General features: G+C 36.7%; 1 protein-coding gene across 4 annotated transcripts in view; it reads right to left on the minus strand.

The window, feature by feature from the left end:
* Positions 1 to 10,781: 10,781 nt before the first annotated feature.
* ARHGAP24 (Rho GTPase activating protein 24) overlaps positions 10,782 to 20,196 on the minus strand; it is a 354,030-nt gene continuing 344,615 nt past the window's right edge. For 3 of the 4 annotated variants that reach the window (XM_036227764.1, XM_016154130.2, XM_016154127.2), the window contains 2 exons: positions 17,423 to 18,500; positions 11,027 to 11,533 (listed from right to left, as the gene is read on the minus strand). In XM_036227764.1, the coding sequence (XP_036083657.1) occupies positions 11,290 to 11,533; positions 17,423 to 18,500 (1,322 nt within the window). In that variant the 3' untranslated portion in view covers positions 11,027 to 11,289. Of the gene's footprint in view, positions 11,534 to 17,422; positions 18,501 to 20,196 lie in introns of all 4 variants that reach the window. The other variant, XM_016154129.2, reaches the window with a different exon arrangement.

A 20,196-nucleotide genomic window follows, 5' to 3' on the forward strand; every position in this document is an offset into this window, starting at 1 on the left:
AATCTGCCTCCCTTAACATAAAACCAAATCCAAACCCAGACTTTGTTGGAGTTTGCCTGTTGACAATGGTTGTTGTGCTGCTCGTTGTCTTGGGTTTCATATCTTGACAGTAGTTCTGAAGTATGTCACATGGTTTTATGGTCTGATTGTGACAGGGAATAAATAAGAAATGAAGAGTGACCTACTTTCTCACTATGGGTAAAGAGTATGTGATATGTATGTGACTGTGTAGAAGGCTGTGTTTTCATTTGATACTGGTTTCTTCTAAAAATGACCTTCATTTATGTCTGAGGATACTAGTTGTATATGTATTCAGCCAGTTTTCTTTGAGCTATAGATTCAGTGAAGGGAAAAAAAATCATTTTCTGGGGTCATTAGTTGAATAGAACAGGGTTAAATATCCTTGTTTATTTGTCAAAATTCTTAATCAGTTTAATTATCACCCAAGAGAGAAGGTAAAAGCTTTTTTTGTTTGCATGGTAGCCAACTTTAATATCTAAAACTCCTTAGTGAATTAAAAAATATATAATTTTGTCGCTTGATAAAGAGGTCATTGAAACTGTATAAGTTTAGCTAGAAGTATCTGAACAATGTCAAAAAATGGCCCTTCCATTTTTATAAATAAAACATTTTACTTAACTAATTAACTATTAGAAAATCTAAAAGATGAACATACTTATTCTTTTGAGTTAGCACAATTTATCCTTTTATTTATAAGGAAAATAGAAACCAAAAGCCTTTTGTTATCTCTGGCATAGCTTCTACTCTAATTTAAGCCATGGATCTTTACCCTTTTAAAAAAGTAAGTGTAAAAATGGTCAAGTAAATGTACCTGAAAAGAGACATGATATTAAGAAAGGAAATTGTGTTCCAAAGATTGTTCATGGAGAAAAAGGGTCAGAAGAGTTATATGTAGATGCCAGGTACCATAAAAAGATACCAAATATTTGGGTAATTTTGATTAGATTTGTCATGAGAAGAAAGGGGTCTTGAAAACTTCTTATAGCTAGCTACTTATATAACAACCAGCCTAGAAGGATGATTCTATTTGCTTAATAACTGTACTGGGTCATACCAGTAGCAGGTTTTGACATTACCAATTCACCAGAATGGTGTTTTGCACTTGTAATGTGCCTTTCCTCCAAAGGATTTGAAAGGTGTGCGTGGAAGACATTTGCGTAGAGTGAAGCACACTGAAAATTCCATCATTTCAGATCACTTCATGTTGAAGACCACTGTGCGTGGCAAGTCGTCTCTTTCAGCTCCAGACTGAATTCCATCTGCTCAACCTTTTAGATCACTGTGTTCTGACTTAGCTACTGAAAACAAGCTGTAGAAATGTATGTTGCTCAAACACACGAAATGTGATGGCACACACACAATTGAGAGTTAAATGCTCCTTAGGAATTTCCCACCCTCTCTGACATATATATATATCTCACTTTGAAGAGATACTCATTATAGTACAAAATCCAACATAAAATAAGTTTGAAACGCAATTTAGAAAATTAAAGTTTTACTCCATGGAGGAGGTGGCTTCACTTTCTTTCTTGTTACTGAGCTCCTGCTACTGTTGTTCCCTGGATCTTGTCTGGAATCTTTCTGTTGACTCAATAGTCCAGACTATTTGTAACTTGAAAACAAGCGTAATGTGTTATTCATTTTAAAAACTCTCCACACTCTGCCTAGAAAAGTGTCTCAGACATCATTTGCCTTCCAGTAACACTTTTATATTTACTCTGGTGAAAGTATTGTCTATGAACAATTATACACAAAATCAATTTTATAACCCAAATATATCTCACATAAATGAAGGGAACTAGTAATATTAAGCTATTTCTTTTATAAAAGAAAAAATTCTGAGAAGCAATATCAGCATATTGCAAACTTGGATTTGGTGTAAATCAAGCTCTAAGAAGATTGTTCTGAACATCTAGTTTAATTTTTGAGCTACATCCTTAAGGAGTACACTCATTCACTTCAAAAGCATTTATTGAAGACATACCTATGTTCCCTAGGTAGGAGACAAATACAGCATAGTCCTTATCTTTAAAACTTCAGAATAAATAAATCGGTTTAAAAATAAGTGGCAAAAGCAAAATATCTTTATTTCACTTATTTAGTTTCTTTTAAAATAATGATGTGTTCAAATTAGTGGTGTGACTTGAATGCGTCTATTTTTATTATCCTTAAATCAATGAAATAAGAAATCTGCTGCTTTCAATGTTATCATTTTGTCTAATTATATGTAAGTGCACTTAATGAATTGGTATAAGAAAATTTTGAATATAAGAATATTTATAAAAAGTAAGGATATTTTCCATGACAACAGAGGAGATGAAACCATTTTTACAATTTATTTTTAAAAATAGCATGAAGATGAAAAATACAAGTAGGCTTGCATTAACTCAATGAGGAAATATATGTATCTTCACTCTTATTTTTTTAATTAAAAAGTAGACTGCTATCTTTTGGTTTGTTTTAAACAAATGTCAGTCTCCAGATAAGGGGAGAAATATAATGACTTATTGAGACCTTGTCATTTACCTATCTGTATTCTAGAAAAAATAGAGGAAAAGCTTAGCAGCTAAACAACAACGACAAAACATCATGGATTTTTCTTTTCTGCATTACATAAAGTTTACTTTAATACATGTTTCCTCAGGGCTATTGGGCCTAGATATTGCATTTGAGGCTCATATATCTGGCATCACAATTCTCGGATCAGCAAATGACATCACAGTGGATATTAGAGTCTCTCTGCTGTGACATTCTTCTATGATTTTTAAAAAATTTTCAAATTTATTCAGTCTGTGGGTGGTGGTTGGAGCCTAAAAATGTAAGGTAGAATGCAGTAATTTATTAGTTTCTGTTAAAAGATTTAACTCAAAACATCTCTGAATATCTGAGTCAGAAATTTGACATTGAGCTGTGAGAATTCATTTATTGATTCATGCCACAAGTATTGATTGAACACTTCAATCTTTTGATGACTGTTATAGGCACACATAGTTGTGATGAATGCAGGCAATCTTCCTGCCTTTGTGTATTCTACATTCTAATATGAGAGTAAGGTAGTGGAAAGCACTCAAAAGACAAATAAAGCAGATTAAAAGAATAAGACATGATAAAGGGTGCTATTTAGACCAGACAGTAAGGAAAAGTTGATATATGAGCAGAGACCAAATCAAGTAAGGGAGTGGGTCTTATTAGTGTCTGGAGAAGAGCATTCAGACTGAGAGAAAAGTGCAAAGGCCCAGGAGTAAGAGCCTACTTGTATTTAGCAATAAATGGTAAAAAGTCTTATACATAATGCAGAACAAACAAGAGAAAGTGTGATAGTAAATGAAATTGGAGAGAGAGGCAGGGGTCAGAGTATGTCAAGATATTGAGATTTTGTTGTACACATGGAAAGATGTTGGATAGATGTGAGCAGGAAAATGATATAATCTAAAGTTTCTTTTAAAATGAATCCCTCTGTTGAGTGGAGAGGAGGTTAGAAAGAAAGAATGGAAACAAAAGTCCATTGTAGGATGTAACAGTCTAGAAATATATAATGGGGCTTAGACTAGGAAGTAGAGGTGCTGATAAGGGGTTGGATTCAGGATAAATTAAGGATGTATTGTGAAGGACAAATCTGCCAATGTATTGATATGTGAAAGGAAAGAAAAAGATCAGAAATGACTCCAGATTTTTAAGAAATATATAATTCATGAGGTAAATGATGATGCAGTTGACTGAGATAGTGAACATTGGGTTAGGAGCTAATTTGGGATATACAAGTGAAGTAGCAGGAGTATCTACTAGGCTGGAGTTAAGGGAAGAAGTTGGGTTGAAAATATGAGAGTTATTAGCTTACGAGTGTTATTTAAAAAGGTAAGACTTTATGAGAGCATCAAAGGACTGACGTAGATGGAGAAGTCCAAAAAGGGGACACCTCTCACTCCAACATATAGAATCAGAAAACAGGAGGGTCTTCTAGGGAGTTTCTGGGGAGGTAGAAAAAAACCAGGAGAGAGTGCTGTCCTGGAAGCCAAGTTAATAAGGTATATCCAAAATGAGGGAATGGGCAACTGGGATAATACTACTGCATAGCTGCATAAGATGGGGACTGAAAACTGACCATTGGACTTGATTTTGTGTAGGTCATTTCTGTCCTCGACTAGAGCACATCATCTGCGGTATTGAGCAAGAAAGCATAATTCAAATGAATTTAAGAAAATGTGAGAGGCAAGGAATTAGAAAAAAAAAGTACAGAAAAATATTTTTTAAAATGTGAGGCTAAAGAATGAGGTGAAAATTAGAAATAAATGAACTGAAAGATTTTTGAAGAGCTATTACAGCATGGGTATATGTTAATGGAATTAATATAGAAAGAACAAAATTGCTAATGTAAGAGAGATAGAATATTTATTTGAAAGAGCAATGCATTAGAAAAGACCAGAAGGACAGGCTCCAGTATGTGAGCAGAGCAGTTGGCCTGACTGGAACAGGCTGCCCAGTCTTTGTAGCAGGAGGTAAGGAGGTTTGTACAGAACAGATGTGAGTGGTTTTTTAGATATGATGATGGAAAATAGGATGTACTTTTCTGGTATTTCTTTTCTCAGCAGAGAAAGAGAGTAAGGTTATCTGATGGAATGAAGAGGGGAAGGGTTTTTGTAGGTTTTGACATTGGAAAATGTGAAGAAAAGTTACTGAACAGTGATGAGTCAGGTGAACCATATTTATATAAATATAAGGCTAGACAAGTCACCATGGTGGTCTTTTGCTTTCCAGCTATAATTAGCTTCTTGTGTGCAGGATAAGAATAAATAAAAATTGAATTTAGCTAGAGTTGAGTTCTTTTTTTTTTCTGCTCAGATGAGTGCAGTAGAGGAAGAGAAGATGAAGGATTTGAAAACGGAAACAAAATATTGTAACAAAGAACCACAGGAGCTAAGCTGTCAAGGAGAGAAGCAATGACAAGCAGTGAAAACTTAACAAAGTCAATGGCTTGGAAATGCTTTGGAGTATCTGAGAGTTGGTGGAATGATGGTGCTAATGGGAGTAACCTAGAGGGAGAAGAGGTGATGATCAGAGCGTGGATGCTTGAAATAGAAATTTTGGTGATGGTGCAGTTATTGGTAATGACATGGTATAAGGCAAACTGTGGGTATGGTGGGTGGTGTTTGGACATGGGGAGAACAAGATTTTCAGAAGTAAGCAGGTTAAGGAGCTGAGTGGCCAAGTTGGTGGATGGTGGATAAGTAGTGGTGGGGGAAAACAGTTGATTATGCTCTAAAATATTTAGTCATGTGACATGTGCTTCCAGAGGGTGGGCATTAAGGAGGAGAGAGGAGCAAAATTTTGGAAGTTTCAGCAAAGCAAAGCAAGACCTATTTCTCCTTCAGGTTAACTATATGCAGGTTGTTGGAAAAAAGAATTGTCATCCTTGAGAGAGCTGCAAGGAGAGTGATGTCACTAGGAGGTAACTGTGTCTTAGAGAAGATGATCTAGGGGAGGATGATGAGAAATATAAGATCTAGAAGGTATAAAGAGAAAGTTGGAGGGGTAGAGAGATCAGAGTTTGAAGGAAATGAAGGAATATGCTGAGAAATGTGGAGATAAGCACATAGGTGATGCAAATGACAGGGGAATTTGGACTATTTCGGCAGTAGGTACTCAAGGATGAAGGCATTACGGCACAACCCTGGGCATTATTTTGGTGTGGTACATAATCAATTCTAATGAATCATGAGGAGGCAGGGAATGTGTGCATTGAGAGGAGAGGGCTGGGATAAACACAGTGTTTTCACAAGAACAGGTAGTACACTGAGGGCCTCCCTCAAAGCTAAGAGACAACTTCACTCAAGGTAAGTGGTGTCAATTTGACTTCAAAAGTTCAGTATTCTCCTGTTACTGCTACTCTCTACAATGCGCTGAAGCAGCTACACGCAGTCCATTAATAAAGAATGTTGTTCAGTCCTGAACCTGAGTCACACATGGTGCATTAAAAAACATACTACACACTTTTTATCAGCTAAAACTTCTGCTGCACAATCTACAGTAGTTTCAAGCTTTGACTGCCTGGGGAACTATTAGTTTTCCGTCACTTTGCAGTAAAAGGTCCTTAAGCTGGGAAGTCCTGACTTTCAACTCATTCCCCACTTGTGCAATTAAGACCATAAAGAAAATAATAAAAGAGACCTCTGGGAGCCACAGTTTTATCCCTGTTTTCCTGTGGTTGGTGAGTTCAAACATGGCAAAATAGGTCTAGCTCTGGCTGCTTTCTTTGAATAGAAGAGTAGAAACTACCAGATCTAAGGGTGTTTTCAAGTTTCATAGCATGAGGACAAGTTTCTATATACAATGCCACCTTGATGGTGCAGACTTGATAGGTCAATTTTATTTTATTGAAAACGCACCCTAGGCTCTGCACCAAAGGCACTTTGCACATACTATTCCATGCACTAGGGAGGCCCTGACCCCAGACAGCCACCCTGATAACTTCCTTTTCATCCTTTAGGACTCACATCATACGCATAGCTCTGCCTTGACTTTCCCAGCCTCACTTTTGTGATTTTTTAATTACTTTCATAGTCCATCATAGTCCATACATGGTAATTAGTACTGTAAACTAACCTAATGCCGGCTTGGCATGTTGAGGCCTTCAATAAATATTCATTAATGATGGTGCTGATGTGAGTCTAGATATGTTCATTGGTCCATGTTCTTACACACCTTCATTATGTTTTACCCACCACTTTTAATACCCAGCATTGTCTTCAGTGTCCGTAGGGACAGAGTTAATGCAGGATAGTTACAGACTTTTTTTATACATTTTTCTCAGATCATGGATATAATTGTATTATCTCAGAATAGAAAGGATGCTTTGGGTTGCCCCTTTCTTGCCGTCAATCTCTGGCAGATTATCTGGGCCAAGATAAAATTAGAGTACCTGGGTCAGAGACATAATTATATCCTCATCTGCTGACCATGCTATTCTTTCACTGTTGGCCAAATTCCTGAGGCCAGAACCCTGTTAAGTTCTTTCAAAGATTAAATACCTTTTCAATGAAAGTAATTTGAGGGCTGACAGCTATCATTTATTAAGCATTTACTATATGCGAGGTACTGTGCTAATCATATAACTTATCTAACTAATTTCTCAAAAAAACAAACAAAAACAAAAACAAAAACCCAAAACATCCAATGAGGAAGAGACACTATATGCCTATTTTACAGAAAAACAAATTAAGGTTTACAAACACTATGCAACTTTTCTTTGTACAGCTATAAAGTGGCAGAGTTGAGATTTGAATTTAGGTCTCTGAATATAACAGCTCATACATATTCTTTGCTGTGATGCTACTCCAAGCAGGATGTAGCTTTGCAATGTAAGGAACACTGGGATTTGTAGCTGGCATCACTGTCTTTAATACTCTGAATTTCTGAGATGAGATAATTACTAACCTATCCTACCAGAGAATAATCTAATTTTTTAAAAAGGAGGTTCAGGCCTATAAATTAATAAAAATAAATCATAATAACATTCTTGGAGTTTTTAATCATTTTATAATAAAATTATATACAGAAGCTACAGTTTAGTTGTCCGGATGTCATAGGCAATTCTATTTTAAACGTTCTCTAAAGCAGCAGTCACCAACCTTTCTGGCACCAGGGACTGATACACCTATGAGAATCTAATGCCTCATGATCTGAGGTGGAGCTGAGGCGCTGAGGTTAGGGCTGCAAATATAGATGAAGCTTCCCTCGCTCACTTGCCTCCTGCCGTGCGGCCAGGTTCCTAACAGGCCAGGACCCCTGCTCTAAAGGATACCCTGCCATATAGCTCAACTGGTAAAACTAATATTGTAGACTCAACACTTGTAAGCAAATCCTTTCATCTGAACTCATAATTTAAGAATCATTGTAGTTTCCTGAATAGTTTTAAAGACTTGTAATATAGGATGTAGCAAATGAACTCTTGATACTACCTAGCTACTTATTTCTAATTTATCCTTATGTGAATTTGCAGTTGATATTTTCTAGGCTTTTAGCTGAATTAAAAGAAGAACTAATAGAAACCCAGATGGACAAGCTACTCATGGTATCCATTGATTGGAGGTCATCATGGCCCAAATAAATAATTAAAATTAATAAAAGCATCCCTCATAAATCAAAAACAAAATTTATTGCCAACTCTCAAAGCTGGCATTCTATGGCATAAAAGGTGGAGGGGGAAAGATTTAAGGTCATAAAATAAAATTCTGGAATCTTAAGAAGCTCCACTGAACAACAGAGCTATCAATGGAGCAAAGTGGCAAACACTGAGAGGCACATTACAGATCACCTTTAAGTATTTGTAGGAATTACTTCCACTTTACAAATGAAGAAACTGAGGCTCAGAGAGTTTAAGTGACTGTCATTGCCGTGCATCTTGCCTAAGGCATGCTGAGATTCTTATTGTTGTCTGGCTCTCATTTTCGTGCCATTTCCATTTCACCATGCTGCTCCCTAAAGTGCTTCTTGTTTGGTGAAGAAAATAATCAGATGTGGGAAAGGCTAAAAGAGATATATGCAAATTGGGAGCATTAAAGGTAACTTACTGCAGTGAGATCCTAGGAAGTTTCAGAGGGGAGCTGACATTTGCTTTAGTTCTTAAGAAAAGGTGGTTGGAGTGTGCCAGATTATAGAAGGCAGTCAAGATGTACAGAGCAGTAGAAAGTGGAAAGTTCCAGAGGCAGAAATGGCATGGCAGGTGTGGTGGAAGTGGTAGGAGATGAGAATGAAACTGCAAGTCAGAGTATCATTCACTGTGTGAAGGGCGTTATCCTGTGGTGAGTGAGAGTCATCACATGTTATTAGCAAGGCTGCAGAATGGTCACATGGCAGCTGGCAAAGGATGAAAGTAGAGGAGAGATACTGGAACAAAAGCGACTAGGTAAGATGCTTTTATCAAAAGATGAGGAGAAACTGGTAAAGCAGATTAAAAAGGCAAGTCTGGGTGGAATAGACAGTACTTGGTGAGTGAATTTAAAAGCGAAGCAGAGAGCAGAGCAGAGAAAATAAAAATTAACATTTATGGCGTCTTTTCTGTATACTCGGTGCTGTGCTCAGCCTTAACACGAACTGCCTCACTGAAACCACATAACAAGTTTATGAGAGTAGTACTTTCAGTATTCTCATTCCACAGATGAAAAAAAGTGATGCATGGTAGATTCAGTAACAGCCAGAAAATTGTAGAAAATTTGAATGCAGGCTGTTTGACTGTATAACCTTTGTTTTCACTACTGCATTATAGGGTATCCTGGATGAGGCTGAAATTTTCGGACAGGGACTGGGAAAAGTGAAAAGGCACAGAGAGAGAGCTATTGAGATCACTTTTTGCACATTTTGAGTCTGAATTTTTTTATTAGGTGATCAAGTGGAAGTATCTGGTTAAATAATTGGAAAGAGAGAGAAAAAGAAACTAAAGATAAAGAAGATATTGCTATGTAAATTGTGGTTGTTACAAAAGGACCAGGTAAGCTTGCTCAGTAAAAGATGTCAACAAAAGTATCAGTGACAAGAATGAATGATGTCAAGACTGCACTCCCCTTTGAAAATAAATACACACAAACACAGAAACTTCAAACAATACAAATCCCATCAACTCAAGTAGTATTTATTTCTGATTATGCTTTTGTGATTTTTTTTTTTTAGGCAAAGAAACCCTTGGTTAACCTCACAGATTGCAAAGATCTTGTCAGTTTACAATCCCTTATTTTTTATTTTTTTACGCTTACAGCACCTGGTTTTTCTAGTGACCTCCCATCTAAGTACTAACCAGGCCTGATCCTGCTTGGCTTCTGAGATCAGATGGGATCGGGCTTGTTCAGGGTGGCATGGCCATAGATGATTTTTTGTTCTAGTGTGAGATATATTTATTTGCTTGACTTCTCAAAAGCATTGTCTTATTGACATGTAAAGAGTTGTTCTTTCAAAACTCTAGCTCCAGAGAACCCTGTGCTTCTCTAGAAAGTTACATTACTGATGTTCAGGAGCTTGTCAAAATTGGACCTTTAAGCATTCACGTTTTAAAATTATTGTGAATGAATATGTTTCCAACAGGAAAGAACAATGATGTAAAAATTAGAAGCAAAATTAGTTTCTTCTAAACTTGTCTCCTCCTCCTTCTGGTCCCCCCTCCCTTTGTCACCTCTCTCTTGCTGCAAAATACCTTTGTCCTTCATCTTTCAGAGAGAATTCCAGATGACAACAGAACAGTCAGCCTGAGTGAGAGGAAAAAGCGGCTCTATGGCACATATTCTAGTAGTTTAATGGAGAGGGACACAGGACTACTATTTCACTGCCAGCGTTCCAAAATGCAATTGTTGGGGTGTGGGGGCAGGTGGTCATGTGGGCCCTGTTTAGCAAGCATTGTTTCCCAATTTCCAAATGGCAGGAAGAATTTCTCCATAACTATCCAGTAGTTACAGAGATTCAGTTAAGAAGGACAGAGAATTCAAGGCATGACTAGTTAAATGCTTTTCGTTATCATTTTTTTTCCCTACTAAGGTGCATCCTGCATAGCAGACACATATCTGTGGAAAAGGCCAGGCAGACAGGAGGGCTTGAGGAGGGAACATTTTTACACAGTCCCAAATTTCCTATATTCAATCATCTCAGAAAGAAAATTGGGCAATGTTAAGGGAAGAATTTAAAAGTTCCTGGTAATTTCCTCAGATTTTATAAAATTATTTACATTTCTCTTTTTGGTCATGGTAGAGTCTATTGGCACAAATAGCACAGCCACAAAGTATTCTTTTGCTTTTAATAACTCATCTCATATATATTTATATATTTTTATATATCTGCTTATCTTCATTTCCTCAGCAAAAAAGGGAAATAAAAATATTGATCTATAAAATAAGCTGATGATAACACAATGCCAAAAATAGCTTATGTTAAGTGCAAGGGGTGAAGCTTGAAAGCAAGCTAAATTGCAACAACATATTGATTTAACGTTTTAAATACAAGACTTGCAATAAAATAATTCTCAAGATAGGCTTCTCATTTTTAGTTTACTTTTTAAAAACTACTCTCTATACACATATCCAGTTGTAACACTTGACAGTAGCATATGGGGCATGATATAACTTTGGTACACATTGCAAATATGGATGGGTCATGTCTGTAAATGATATTCCTTCACCAGTTAGACCACTGTACAGCCAGGTGACCAGCCACCTGATCCCATGTAATGTTTCTACCAGAACCCCCCAGAGTCTGTCCCAGATCCATCAGAGACAGCGTGAGACAGCAAGCTCACTGGATCCATATAGTGTTTCCTCTCTCGGTTCTCCTGGGTTCCACTGTCAGCTCCCCAAACGTGGAAAAAAACTGCTCCATTTCTTTCTGAAGCATGTCATTTCTTTTCTCAGCATCTTCTTTGGCTCGCTCAGCATTTCGCATCTTGATTTCTATCATCGTAAACTTTTTCCTTTCTTGATCCAGTTCATCGTGGAGGCTCATCATTTCTGTCTCCAAAGTCAAGTTTCGCTGTTCTAAGCTACAAGGGAGAGGGAGAGAATAAAAGATAAAGTGATTTTATTCACTTGCAATGTGAGAGGGATAACAATATTCTCTAAACTGTCTCTACAAAGCTTAGGACATTGGAATGAGCCCTTTCAAATCAGTGAAGCAAGGTCTAATGATTTAAAATCCCCCCACTAATTATTTATTACTATTTTGACAAGAAGACCCCAAGACCTCTCTTGGAAGCACTTAGTTGTCATTTGATAGTGAAAGTATAAATGTCAGCACAGAGAAGCCAGAGATCAATGTCATGTAGCATAGAATGTCAAAAGAGGGAGGCAGCCCAAACCACAAGGCTTCCTGGATCATTAAATATAAATTGGGCTTTACTAAAAGAGGGGGAAAGCCCAAGAAAGGTGGAAGAAAAAGGGCCAATCATTTGCTTTCTATCAGAGGAAAAATGATAGTGAAAATGTCATTGTTAAGAGTCCACTGCTAAGAATGAACTTCTCTGGCATACAGGGGGTCACATCTTCTAAAAGTGGTGTCGAAAGTAGCCCCCTTACACTGACAAGAGAGGTAGAGATTACGTGTGTTGAATAAGGAATCCACCTGACATTTTGTGACAATGGAGTCCCTCTAAGTAACCTGCTATCCATGTCTCACTGCCTTCCAAATTAATAACATTTTAGGATCTCTAGAGGTATATTTCTATAGACTGATAGCTATATATTTTAGGATAATTGTATAATTTTAGATAACTTCCTTAAAAACAGTTTTCTTCATAAATGCTCAGTTCCAAAAATAATTTATTGTTGTTCAAAGAGTATTTGTACTTATTTATTATAAGATGAATCTATATAACAGTTGACTTTTTAATTTTTCCCCTTCTGAGCTGAAGTCCCCAGGATACGTATGGACTTATTATACCACTGAAATTAGAAAGGCTAATGTGCGTGTACCTCTCAGAAATCTGATTAGTTTAATAACAATTAGAAACTAAAATCTTCATTATTTTTCTGTTTTGAAATAACTTAATTCACATATCTTGATATTTCATCCATATAATAATAACACTTAAATATACTTCTTCTGAAAGTAACTAGAATTTTTTAAAAATTATTTTTCATATTCTGTAAGTAGTTTAGAAAGCTATTGTGATTACATGATCACATTTTTATATAACCGCCTAGCAGTGTGTTGGTTGCAACCCAGAATTATTCTATAATATATATTGGTTGCTTTCTAAAGCTATTTATTTTAGAATTAAAATGCTGAAAGAGGCTTGAACTTAAATATCAAGGAAGACAATCCTTTAAAAAAATATATGTTGATGCATTTGTATGTACCAGGCACTTGTATGAAGCTATCAGGATTCTAATGAACTGAATTAAATACAGAAGGAACCCCTCCCACTGCAAACACAGAGCCATGCTGGAAAAATCTATAATAAAAATATTTTAAAAATACATAGCCAAGGTTAAAAGAAATAAAAGAGCATCTTCAGATATTATAACTGAGGCAGGAACTCAAATTTAGAACATTAAGTGGAAACACAGAAGGGGTATTGCTCCTGCCTGGACAGAGGCCCTAGAGGCTAGAACTAGGTTTTTACTTTTCACATGGGAGAGAAGAGGTCTTCAGTATAAGAAAGGCAGAAAGCTGAAAGTATTCAAATGTAAGTTTATAACAACCATTATTTTGATAAAAAAGGGACTATAAAAACTCCACTCATGGGCTGAGTAAAGAGTCAGAATTGAATCAGCAGAATTACAAATCAGTCTTTAATATATTTGGCTATGCCTCCTCTGGCAAAGGCAACAAAAGCAAAAATAAACAAATGAGAATACATCACACTTAAAAAATTTTGCAGAGTGAAGGAAGCCACCAACAAGAATAAAAGGCAATGTACTGAATAGAAGATATCTTCAAATGACATATTTGATAAGGGGTTAAATCCAAAAAGACAATAAATAACAGTGGAGGAAAGGGGACCCTCGTGTACTGTTGGTAAGATTATAAACTAGGTGTTGCCACTATGGGAAACAGTATGGCAATTCCTCAAAAAATTAAAAATAGAACTACTGTATGATACAGCAATTCCTCCTCTGGGTATTTATCCAAAGAAAACAAAAATGCAATTTGAAATGATATATGTTCCTTACAACATTTTTTTTTACAATAGCCAAGATATGGAAGTAATGTAGGTGTTCACTGATAAATGGATGAATATGTGAGATATATACTCACTCATACACACACATAATGGAATACTACTCAGCCATAAAAAGGAATAAAATCTTTGCATTTGCAACAACATGGATGGACCTATAGAGTATTATGTTAAGTGAAATAAGTCAGACAAAGAAAGAAAAATATTATAGGATTATAACTACATGTGGAACCTAAAAAAATCAAATGAACAAACAAAACAGAAGCAAACTCATAGATACAGAGAACAAACTCATGGCTGTCAGAGGGAATGGAAGTGGAGGGATGAGCAAAAAAGAGAAGGGTGTTAAAAAATACAAACTTTCAGTTATAAAATAAGTCACTGGAATGTAAGGTAAAGTACAGAGAATATAGTGAGTAATATCATAATAACTATGTACAGTGACAGATGGTTACTAGACTTACTGTGGTGACTTACTTCATAAGGTATGTAAATATTGAATCACTATGTTGTATACCCAAAACTAACATAATATTGTATGTCAACCAAAATTAAAAATAAATTTTAAAAAAGAAGAAAAAATTAGTAAACTGGAAAACAGTTCTGAGAACTATTATCCAGAATTCCTCACAGAATAAGAAAAATAGAAATTTAATGTAATAAAGAGAGGTTAACAGAGATGGAGAATGGATTAAGAAGGTTCAATATACTTTAATAAAGATTGTAGAAGGAGAAAAATGAGAAAATGAGAGAGATTAAATAAGTAAAATGGTAATAGATAAAAATATTCCAGAATTGTAAAATATATGTCCTCATATCAAATTAACATAAAGTTTGAAAGTTAATGGAAAATACCTAACAGAAAGTTACTAATAAAAAAAAATGGCATAGCAATATTAATATCAGAATAAATAGACTTTCGGGCAAAAATGCATTATTACAATTAAAGATGACCATTGCTTAATGATAAAAGAATTAATTCATCAGGGCGATATACATAATTCTGAACTTTTCTTTACCTAGCAGTATAGCCTCAAATTATTCAATATAAAATATAACAGAATTATAAAAAGAAATTGATAAATTTACAAAAATTAGGAGTTTTTAAAATATCTTTGTCAGAAATTATAATCTGCCTGATAAAAATTAGGAGATATATAAAAGATTTTAACAACTTGATTAGAAGACTTGATCTATTGGTCATATGTAGAATCTTAAACCAATAACAGGAGAATAAATAGTTTTTACCAGACCAAATAATTGACATCATAAAAATAAACTTCTCTGTCCACAATACAATAAAGGTAGAAATTAACTGGGGTAGAGAGGGGAAATAATACTCAACGCACATGTTTAAAAACTAAAAACAAAAAACAAAAACACATATATCAATGATTTGCTAAACAAAGCAAAATATCTATCTATCTATCTATCTATCTATTTATCTATCTATCTATCTATCTATCTATCTATCTAATCTATCTACCTACGTACCTATCATCTATTTATCATCTATTGAGCTACCTAGATATATATATATATATATCTATATATGTACATATATTTATGAATGTATGTATGTGTGATCTACCTATGTAAGCCTCAATACATGTGGGTGGAGTTAAAAAGGAATTGAAAGAGAAATGTAAACAGGAAAAATTAAGTAGAACAACTATCTCTTATATTTCTGTGGCTTGGACATGAGGTAGCTTCTCTGCCCTACTTTCGTATGGATCTCTCCCTTTGCCTGTCAGGTGGATAGGAATGCTACACTAAAGGGCCCAGTAGGATGACACTCTTTAAGAAAGTTCTAATATTTCATCACAGTTTCTGAAATGCACCATAGACTCAGAACATAAATGTAACACCGATGTAAGTGAATGTGTACATCTGCAGCCACTCAGAATGGTAACTTATTTTCTGTCCAACTGCAAGTTTCAAGTGTTACTTCTTGCTTCCCAGTGCTAAATGCTAATTTGTCATCATGCATTAGCAGCAATTCAGAGTTCTGGTAGCCAGTGGTTCTAAAAACTATATTAAGAACGAAGAGTAATCTTATAAGATGATGATACCATTGTTCTTTTAAAGTCTCTTGTATCTCGGCATTTTATAGAAAAATTCAGACCAAGTTTGCATTCAATGAAGTTTTCAAAAACTACTTTCTAAGAAAGTAATTTATCAATCTAACATATAAATAGTATTTTATTTATTTTAATCTAACATAGCTCTTGAAAATACGTATCTTTTGGCCTGGAAATTGATAAATGGATGGGAAAGAGTAAAAGAAATTAAAGTCGATTTTATATATAAAAAAGAAACCTTGTGGGGTTTGGAGCCATGGAAGCCATTGAAGCAGGACAAAGACTGACGTTCACAAGCTATGAGGACCCTAGAATGCCCGTGCAGAAAGAGGCCCACTAAGGCACACAGCCTCAGGCTGGGACCAAGACTGCTAGGTGGGCTCCCTCATGCTGCACTGAGCCTCAAACCTTCTCCTGACTGGGAAATTCAGTGTTCTTTCCATTACACCACACTGAGAGGTGAACATCAAAGCAATCAGTTTTGTCAGTTCTGTGACCTCGGTGAAACATGGGTGTGGTGACTTTCAGGCTTCCAGCATAAGATAATATTTGTGAGTCCTATGTTCCATTGTCTGTATTTCTGCCTCTCCAGTCCATGGAACACCTGTTAGGGGCATTGTGAACACAGGACATGCAGCTAATGTCCCTTATCTTGCCTGGGTTGTTTCCCTGGAAAAGTTGCTAGGCAAACCTCTACTTTGATCATCTTACGAGAACATGTAAAGTGACATAAATTAGATTTTAGCATAGTTGTTTCCTTATAAATCATAGTTTTTGCTCCCCATTCAGACTACAATTTTCCTTGTCCATATGAACATACTTCATGTCATCACCATTCTCAAAAACCTCCATGGATGCCCATCTCAGAATAAAAGCCAAAGACTTAAAATGATCTCCACAACTCTGTCACCTGGCTCGTGACCTCCCTGGGCTCCTGTTCATCTCATCTCAGGGCATTTCTATTGGCTCTTCCAGCAGGTATCTGTATACCTTTCTCTTTAACCTCCTACACTTAAAATTACATTCCACCAATACTTCTAGCCCTCTCCCCTGCTCTAGTCTTCTACTTAGCATGGGATCTATTTTACTCATTTATCCATCTGCTCCAGTACAATGGAAGCCTCTTCCGTGAGGGCTGAGTTTACATCTGTTTCAGTCACTGTTGAATCCTCAGGGCCTGGAACTGAGCTTAGCAGATAGCAAACATGCTCTCAGCATTCAACAATTGAAAGAATAAAAAAAGGGTCTTTTTATTTCTACGACTTTCTTTACCCTTATTTCATCCTTTTCCTATCAGTGAAAACAGGCTCCCTATTCTCCAGTCATCCCTTCGCATCTCCTCTCTTTCCAGCCCACTGGCACAAATCCACATTTTATAATGAGACAGCATTATTGAGCACCTCTCCCGTGCCAGGGACAATGCTCAATGATTTCTTATATACTCTTGAGGTAATTACTACCAATATTTAAATTTTTCACATTAAGAAACCAAGGATCACAGAGATAAAGTGAATTTGCCCTAACTCTCACAGCTTACAAATGATGATGCTAGGACTTGAATTCGGGTCTCTGGCTCTGGAACTAGCATATTTAACCCTCTACATGAGCCTGTCCTACAGCAGGAGTCTGTTGCACTCTCTAGCAGTTATGAGCTCCAGATTTTCCTCACCTCTTTATCTTGGACTCATATTCTATCTTCTGTTTGGTCATTTCCTGTTTCAGGCTGGACACTAAACTGTGCAGTGCACTGTGGTTGCTGGTGTTGTTGCCCACAAATGTCTCGCTGTTGTCGCTGCTGCTGGTGGCACGACTACTTCGACCTCCCACACTCCTCCGGTCACTTTTGTTTTCATAGTCTCCAGGGTGGGAAAGATCATCCTGTGGGGGCCCATCCAAAATAGGATCTTCGAAGTTCCCACCATAGAAGTCTTGTTCCGGGCAGGTGGTGGTGGAGGAGCGACAGGAGTTGGAATTCTCTGGGAGGGAGATTTCACAGGAGGATGTGGACCAGGTGGCACTGTCAACACTCTGTTTGTCATCAAGGTTCATCATGGAAAACTGCTGATGGACATTATCATAGGTGGAGAGCCTGTTGTGCTGGCCTGACTCTCCTGCTTGTTCCTTCTGCTTGTTGTCTCTCAGGGTCACGTAGCCGTTGGGCAGCCAGCTCATGCTGCGACCATTCATGGGGTTCCCAAGTGTGTCAGTGTTTAAAACACCCATTCTCACTGTTCCATTCTGTACACTGTGGGTGCCCATTTTGGTACCAGATCCCTTCAGTGAAGAGGTCCTTCTGGCCTGTAAGCTCCCATTAGGAGTGGTTTGGGTTTTCTCAAGACCTTCTGCATTACTGTTGCTGAAGGACCCATTGGTGACAATCCCACTGCCCTTATTGAAGGCAGGATTCTTTTTGACCATAGGAGGGGGGCTCCTAGAGACATCCAGCTTGTGAACGCTGTTCCTCGGGCTGTTGGTTTTGCTGCTGGACAGAGCTGTGGGGGATCCATTATCCATGCCACTTCTCTGGGGAGACTCGGACTTGTCCCAAGAGCACTGCCTACCAGGACTGTCCTTGGTATTATTGTTCTCTTTGTTCTGTAGCTGACCCATAGTGGCTTTCTTCTGAATTTCATTGTTGTTGTTGCTCACTCCATCTTGGGGCTTGCTTTGCAGTTCTGCTTCTTTGGGGAAAAGGCGATCATGTTCGCTAATCATTACTGACATTAATTGCTGGACCACCACGGTGCCTGGAATTGCATAGAAAATGAAGTAGTATGAGTAAAATAGTTTTGATTTATCACTCATTTTGAAAGTGACTCTTAAGGAACCACATTCAGGTGAACATTCAGAATTATTATTAACAGTGTCGAACTACATTTTTCATGATGATAATAGCAATAGAAGCTAAAATTTTTGAGCAGTTACTATGTGCCATGAACTTTACTTTTGTTAGTTTAGATTTTAAAGTGAATCTGTAAATAGGTAGTTATTATCATTATTGTATTGCAAGTTTAAATAACTTGACTAAGGTCACAAAGCTATTAAGAAGCCAACTCAGGGCTTGAATCCAGTTACCTAGTTCCAAAGACCCAGCTCTTAATCATTATACAACATCCTTGCAAGTTAGACATTTAATTATGAGAAGTCTCCTTCAGGAGGAGGTCACTATGACCTCTCATTTGACAATTGCCCCAAACGATCAAGACATTTTAGTGGCATTGCTAAGTGAAACCATATTGTCTGTCTTTGACAATTGTCTGTCTGCAGGGCAATAAAATTCCATATGACTTTTGTTCACTAGTGAAAAGCTTCAGGGCATTTGATGTGACATCAGCCAGAATGGTGTAATAAGGACCTCCAAAAATCTCCCCAAAAATGTTCTGAATCAACATTTCCAGAAATATGGAACTTAACTAAAGGATTGTTGCTATCTGGAGAGTGTTTATACAAGAGAAATGGTTGAATCTCAGTAATAACAGCAAGCTCTGTGATATTTTAACTTTTCCTGTTTCCATCTTACTCTCCCTAGCTATGCAATTGCCTTGAAAATATCCCAATATCCCACAATCGCAGTGGTAACCAGCAGTCTGGAAGCCCCTGGACTAGGGAGAATAGGGTTAGAACTCCTTTAAAGCACCATTCCCAGGATATTTTCATTGTTTGACCTGTTTGGTAGTTGCCTGGAAGACCCAAATAACGAGGCTTGCTTTCATTTTATCTGAATAGGAATTTGACCAGTATTAACAGCATTTTCCTCAGGGTTATGCATCGAATACAATGTAGGGCTTTTTAGTTTAACATCATGATCACCTCAAGCAGTGAATAACAGTTGGGACAAACAACAGACTAACCAAAAATCTTTTTTAAAAAGTTTGAGGAATGGGATTTCCATAGGAGGTTTTAAAGTTCTTATATATTCCTAGGTATCTAGAAGACTACAAGCATGCTTAGGGTTATGTGCATGTCCAAGGCTGTGTATATGCTTGGGAAGAAACTGAGAAGTCCCTAGTCTCTCACCTCTGGCTGATTTGGAGACTCTGCACAAGCAAAGATTGAAGGCTAAGGCAGAGTTGTAAATTGCTTGGCTGAGTGTTGGAGGTTTGCCTGAACATGCACACAGAGCCCTTTGGTAAAGAATGTGAGACTTATCAATGGAATGTAAAGTACAGCATAGGAAATATAGTAAAAAATATTGTAACAACTATGTATAGTGCCAAGTGGGTACTAGACTAATCATAGGGAAACACTTCATAAATTATATAAATGTCTAACCACTATGTTGTACACTTGAAATTAACATAAAATGATATTGAATGTCAATTCTAATTGAAATATTAAAATAAAAAAAATTTAAATAGGAAGCTTATTGGTTCTAGGCATGTAGAAACTTCTAGAAACCAAGTAGGAACTTCAGTGACCACATATGGCAAAGATTATAGGCTT

This window comes from Rousettus aegyptiacus, unplaced genomic scaffold, assembly GCF_014176215.1.
Source record: "Rousettus aegyptiacus isolate mRouAeg1 unplaced genomic scaffold, mRouAeg1.p scaffold_m13_p_10, whole genome shotgun sequence".
Classification (NCBI taxonomy): domain Eukaryota; kingdom Metazoa; phylum Chordata; class Mammalia; order Chiroptera; family Pteropodidae; genus Rousettus; species Rousettus aegyptiacus.